Consider the following 6,229-nt stretch of genomic DNA (forward strand, 5'->3'; position numbering starts at 1 on the left):
GTCCCCCAGGACCTTCCCGTCGGGAAAGGATGGGGAGTCCCAGAGCCGGACCCCACCGGGAGCTCCCAGCCCGTAGGACGCTGAGCGCGGAGTTCCCCGGGTCTCCTTGGCACGTCCCTGGGGTGCCCTGAGAGCTGGGGTGGCACTTCAGGGCTGGTGTCACCTCCGGGTGCTGCCCGGGGAGTCCTGCCCTTCCCGGAGTGCCCCTTCCCTGCCCAGTGACCACCCTCGGCTCCCTTCATCCCCCGCATCAGTGGTGCCCCATCTTTGGCAGCCGGAGAGGAGTGGGGAGGGGGGGATAGTGCTGCCACCAGCTTGGCCCTGCGGCCACTCCCTTGCCAGGGGTGATAGAGGAGGTGTCCCGCGCCCGGAGCCGGCTGAGCAACGGCCCCTCCATCTCTGGAGTGCTCAGTCCCTCCCCACCTGCTCCCTAGCCCTGCAAAACCTCTCCCCAGGGATGCTGTGGCAAGGACCATGTCCACTACAGGGATATCACCTTCCCACGGAGTCACAGCTGGGCATGACACCCCTGTTCCCACCACTGCCAGCCCCTAAAATTGGGGGGGAAATGCAAAAAGCAGCATCTTTTTTGTGGGAAAATAGTTTGAGTACTGCGGTGCTGTGAAGGAGGCTCAGCCTACTGGGATGAGCAGCCCGGGGGAAAGCTCCTGCCCTTTGCTGAGTCTCCTGTTCCTGCAGGGAGGTTTGGGGATCAAAACCCTCCTGGGAACTGCGTCATGCAGCCTCACTGGCTGCGCTGCTGGAGCTCAGCTTGCTCCTGGCCACACTGTCATGGTCCTCCCTGCAGACCCGCAGTGCTGGGGACACGGGCACAGCTGTCCCTGTCACCGCTGGAGCTGGCACTGGAGTGGCCACCGAGGGGCTGGGGAAGGTGGGACAGAGGCATCCCAGTGGGAGTGGGCAGCTCCTGATGTGGGTGTCCAGCTGCTTCCCTGCAGCATGTCCTGCTGCGCCCTTGGATGTGCTCTGTCATCTCCAAAACACAGCGGCAGGCACGGATCCAGCTTGGCCCGTGGCCCCCAGGCAGGGCAAGGCTGTCGGGCTGCGGCACAGCGGTGCCCAGGAGAGGAGGGACTCCTGTTGGGGAAGAAGGTGGCCTTGACAAGGACAATGCTCAGCCACACCGAGTGGGAGCTCCAAGAGCTCCAGCCACTTCCCTCTGCCAATGGAGGGACCTGGGGTCCATTCCGCTGTGGATGAGATTGCCTCACCCAAGTTCATCCCTGCACTTAAAACCCTCCGATGGGGCTTCCATCCCTTGAGCCGCTTCCCCTCAAGGCTCCTCGTGTCCTCCTGGATGTCTTTGATGTCCTCACTTTGCTGGCCACAACTGCCCCGAGGCTCTGAGGTGCAGCCACATGGACTGGCCGTGGCTCTCCAGAGGGGATTTTCCATGACACTCCACACCCCGCTGCCCTGCGGACATGGATCAGACCTGTCCAAGCTGCTGCCCAAAGGAAGCCAAGCTACCAGCCACAGCTTTTCTTGGCCTCATTCTCTTTCCCAGCTCAAAACTCTTGCTAATTTTTTCCCAACCGAATTCAAAGGAGTTCTCCTGCACTCGCAAAAGGAAAGCCCCAGCAAGAGCAGTGGAAAGCTAAACACCTCAGAGGCTCATACCAGCACTCCAATATCACCCAAGCCCTTGATGCTGCTCATCTGCTGGGATGTGGTCACCAAAGAGGAAGGTTCCCTGGGACTTCCCCAGGTGCTTCAAGCCAGGATGTGGATGGGTTATTCCCAGTTGCTGTGTTGCAGTGGGAAGAAGATGCTGCTGGGGACCCCAACGTGCTGATGCCAAAGGCAGGTGCTGTGGACCAAGCCTCCAGAGACTGAAATGCGGAGCAGTTTTGGGAGGAATGCCCACAAGGAAAAGCCTTGGCTATCCCTTGGTCAGGCACTCCACAGGAAAGGGCAGCATCCCCCAGCTGTGCCCAGATGTTAGTGGGATGAAGGATTTCAGGCAGGGAGGTGACACCTTGCCTGGCAGCAGAACGGAGCCGGTGTCTGCACTGCTGTCCCCGACCCTGCTGCTTTGAGGCACACCAGGCACCCCCAAAGCCGCTGAGGGCCAGCACTGTGCGAGCCATGTGTGGCTGAGCCCTGGCTGAGCCATCCTCACACCAAGCATCCCACAGGCAGGGCAGGGCTGCATATTCCCCAGGCTCTGGAGGAACTACATCTCAGCACAGATATAGGCAGCGAGGGGTACAGGATACACAGGACAGGGAGCTCCCGGAGCTCCCAGCCACCTCGGAGATCAGTACTGGGCTGATCCCTTCCTGGGGCTGATCCCGCCCCCCGTGGGGGGGATGCTGTGCCAAGTGCCTTGTCTCTGCTCCCCATTTGCTTTGCCCTCATGGCCCCCACAGGGGGTTGAAAGGAGACAGTCCTGGCTGGGAGATGCTCAGACAGGATGAGGAGATTTGTTTAAATGACTCAGTTGAAGCATCAGATGCAGAAAATGCAGCAAAGACTGGGATAGGGACAAAGTCCCCTGTACTCTACAAGTGGATGTAGGGGACAAATTAAGGGCTATGTGTCACCTCTGTAAATTCGGGCATCACCAATTTGTATAACACTCAGCATTGGCAATGGTTGGCACAGTCACCTTGGAGCCGTGTCCTGGTGCAGAGCAGGACCAGTGCTGTATCCCACCGTGAGCATCCATCCCTCTCCTCCTGCCTGGGGAGGTCTTACTTCATCTTTTTCCTTCACCAGGAAATGGCTACATTGAAGGCAAAGAGCTGGAACACTTCTTCCAGGAGCTGGAAAGTGCAAGGAAGGGTGCTGGTGTGGTAAGGGCATCTCCTGGTTTTGCTCCCTCCTTCCCCCATTCTCTCCTGCCCAAAGATTCAAGCTCATGTCAGCCCCATCTCCTCTGGAAATGGCACTGATGAGTGGGACCAGGGCTCCTCTGGGAGGGAAGTGGGGGGACACCAGCACAGGGAGGGGGGGAAATGCTCCCATACCTTCATTCCTTGCTGGCAGGATTTAAAGAAAGACAACTTGGGTGAGAAGATGAAGGAGTTCATGCACAAGTATGACAAAAATTCAGACGGCAAAATTGAGATGGCAGAGGTGAGTGGTGCTGGATCTAATGACCCCCGGGGTGCTCATGTTTCTCCTGATCTTTGTGTCCCCCCGTGATGCTCGTGTTCCCCACAGCTGGCCCAGATCCTGCCCACTGAGGAGAATTTCCTGCTGTGTTTCCGCCAACATGTGGGCTCCAGCTCGGAGTTTATGGAGGTGAGTGGGACAGGCTGTGCTGGGACTCCCCATGGGATTTGGTCCTCAGTGACCAGCTCCACCGCAGAAAGACAACTGGGAGCTACATTTGCCCAAACCTCCCTGGTCTTCCCCAAGCTTTTGGCATTAACTCTGCTGGGGAGAATGGGAGTGTGATGAGTTTTCCCAGTCCTCAGCACCCCTTGGGCCCCTCTCAGGGCAACTGGGGAGCTCATCCCAGCCTCCAGACGAGGTGAGCTGCAGGGATTTGGGGCTGGTCTGTAAATTCCCCATCATGGTTGGTCCTTGGTGCCCAAGAGATGTGCTGAAGCAGCCAACACTGCTGTGGGTCACCCTACAACCTTGCTGTGCCAAAGTCTCCTATGCAGGTGGGAGATAAATTGTGGATGGGGAGTGTGCAGCAGCCTGGGGATGGTGGAGCTTGTGCTTGGAATGCACCCCAGGTGGAGACAATGGCTGAAAGGAGAGTGTCCTGTGGCAGAGTGGGGGGAGTGAGCAGGCACTATTGTTTAATTGGGGGATGCAATTAAATATTATTAAATATTAAAGCCTGACCTTGCATATTGGCATGAGGATAATAGTGCTTGAACTCTTGGCATGGGGCTGAACAAAAGCATCCAGCCCCAAGGGAGAGCATGTGGCACCGGTGAGGCCACCACGAGCCAAGATGGGAGCCATGAGATGACCCTGTGTCTGTTAGGGTGGTGGGGGACACGCCAGGGAGGGTTATGGGGGCACACACGTGTTGGGAGGGAAATGGGGGCCACAAGCCCAAGTTGAGGTTCATGGTGGTCCCTTCGCAGGCTTGGCGCAGGTACGACACGGACCGCAGCGGCTACATCGAAGCCAACGAGCTGAAGGTGGGCTGTGGGCAGGGGCTGGGCTGAGCTGGGTCCCCACCAGTGGGACAGCCCCACTGGGACAGCCAGGGATGGGGACAGCCAGCAAAGCCCTCTCCTCCCAGGGCTTCTTGTCGGACCTGCTGAAGAAGGCGAACCGGCCCTACGATGAGCCCAAGCTGCAGGAGTACACACAGACCATTGTAAGTGGGACCTGGGGGGCTGTGGCTCCCCTCCCTGGGGGTATCCCCACTCCATGGAATATGGGATGGAGGGGAGGAGGACGTGATGGGTGACCAGGTGCTGCTTGTGTCTCCTCAGCTGCGGATGTTCGACATGAACGGCGACGGGAAGCTGGGCCTCTCCGAGATGTCCCGGTAAGGCCACGGGCGGTGAGAAGGAAGCAGTGGGGAGGGAAAAACACCTGAAACATGCAGGTGTAAGAAGAGTCTGCTCCAGCTTCCAAGGAAAACTATGTTCCTCTTTAATTTGCTCATGTTTCTGAGCAAAAAGTCATTGTGGTTTAAAAAACCTTTTTCCTGGCTACTTCCTGCTCTTCCCTGCCCTTCTTGTTTTTCAGACTTTTGCCTGTGCAAGAAAACTTCCTTCTGAAGTTTCAGGTAAAATAATAACAACAACAGCAACAACCCATTCCCATTGCTTGTGCCTCCATCCCCTCCCTCATGCCCTGGTGTCCCTTTCCACTTCCCAGGGGATGAAGCTGTCTTCAGAGGAGTTCAATGCCATCTTCACCTTCTATGACAAGGTAGGAGCTAGCTCCCAGGAAACCATCCCAAATAAATGTAACTTGGCAGAAAAAGAATCCCAAATCACTTGGTTTTGGTTGCATCAATTCCCTGCTCTGGTTTGGGGTGTGATCACTGAGTTTACCCCTGGCTGTGCTGTGTGAGGGTCTGGGGGTGCCTCCCACACCCATGCCCAAGGGGGAATTGTGGGGTGTGTGTCCTTCCTGCTGCTGATGTCCCTCCTTCATTATCCAGGATGGAAATGGCTTCATTGATGAGAATGAGCTGGATGCACTTTTGAAAGACCTGTATGAGAAGAATAAGAAAGTAAGTGGGGACAAAGCCTAGGTGCCCCCCCCGAACCTCCCAGTTCCTCCTCCCCTCTCCCAGCAGCATCTGCCACCCTCTGTGTCCATGCTCTGTGGGGACCAGGTACTGACCCTGCATCCTCATGGGTGTCTGCACTAGAGCTGGGAGGTGTGTAATCCCAGCCTGGGGGTGTTCCCCAGGGAGGAATTGGGTGCCCACCCCTACTGCCCCTCATGCCTTGCAGGAGATGAACATCCAGCAGCTCACCAACTACAGGAAGAGCATCATGAACCTCTCTGACGGGGGCAAACTCTACCGCAAGGAACTGGAGATGGTGCTCTGCAATGAGCCCCCCATGTAGAACCCTCTCATACACACACCCCACGCTCCTCCTCCCCCAAAACAAGCACAACAGGGGAGCCCCCATCACTGCAGTGCTCCCCCAACAGCTCTTGGGTTTGCTGTAGTTTGCTAAAATCTCATTTTGGGGGGGGGAAACTCTTATTTTTTTTTAGCCATCTGCCTGGTTTGTCTAATTACATGATTTTTTTGGGGGTGGGGGGAATGTTGTTTTCATTTTTTTGGTCTCTTCTTGAGTTTTTATCATTTACCAAAGAACAGTTTACTAATAAATTCAAGTACTGCTAGACTGGAGCTCCAATTTCTCCATCCCATGGTGGACTGGGGGGTGGCAGGGACAGGGGGGATCCCCCCCAGTCCCACTGGGGATGTGGCTGCTGGGTGAGAGAGAGATGGAGCTTTTGGGAAAGCCCCTATAGAATGGGGGGGATTGGAAAATCACTGGGAAGTGAGTGCAGGTAGGCTGGGGAGACTGATGTTCTGGGACAACAACACCTCCCAGTACCTCCCAGTACCTCCCAGTCACCCCTCCCACAGCCTGCCAAAGCCTCTGGGGCATCCCAAAGGTTGTGCCTCCCCCTCCTAGTTTTGGAAACCAGTCTAAGGTGGCAACACTGATGGAGTTACAGTGCCACCTTCCCCACCAGTGTGTGTGGGGATACCCCAGTTCCCCCCACACCTTCCCAGTGTCCTGGCACCAGGGTG

The 6,229-nt window shown here is 56.7% G+C and overlaps 1 protein-coding gene across 1 annotated transcript; it reads left to right on the forward strand.

Moving 5' to 3' along the window:
- Window positions 1-2,742: 2,742 nt before the first annotated feature.
- On the forward strand, window positions 2,743-5,813 carry CALB2 (calbindin 2; the record flags this gene model as incomplete). The annotated part of the gene is made up of 10 exons (XM_009076703.1): window positions 2,743-2,819; window positions 3,013-3,102; window positions 3,190-3,270; window positions 4,074-4,130; window positions 4,235-4,312; window positions 4,431-4,486; window positions 4,690-4,729; window positions 4,822-4,875; window positions 5,111-5,182; window positions 5,409-5,813. Coding segments are annotated over 10 exons (722 nt in total), but the record flags the coding sequence as incomplete, so codon positions are not given.
- Between the last annotated feature and the right edge of the window lie 416 nt (window positions 5,814-6,229).

This window comes from Acanthisitta chloris, unplaced genomic scaffold, assembly GCF_000695815.1.
Source record: "Acanthisitta chloris isolate BGI_N310 unplaced genomic scaffold, ASM69581v1 scaffold24516, whole genome shotgun sequence".
NCBI lineage: Eukaryota > Metazoa > Chordata > Aves > Passeriformes > Acanthisittidae > Acanthisitta > Acanthisitta chloris.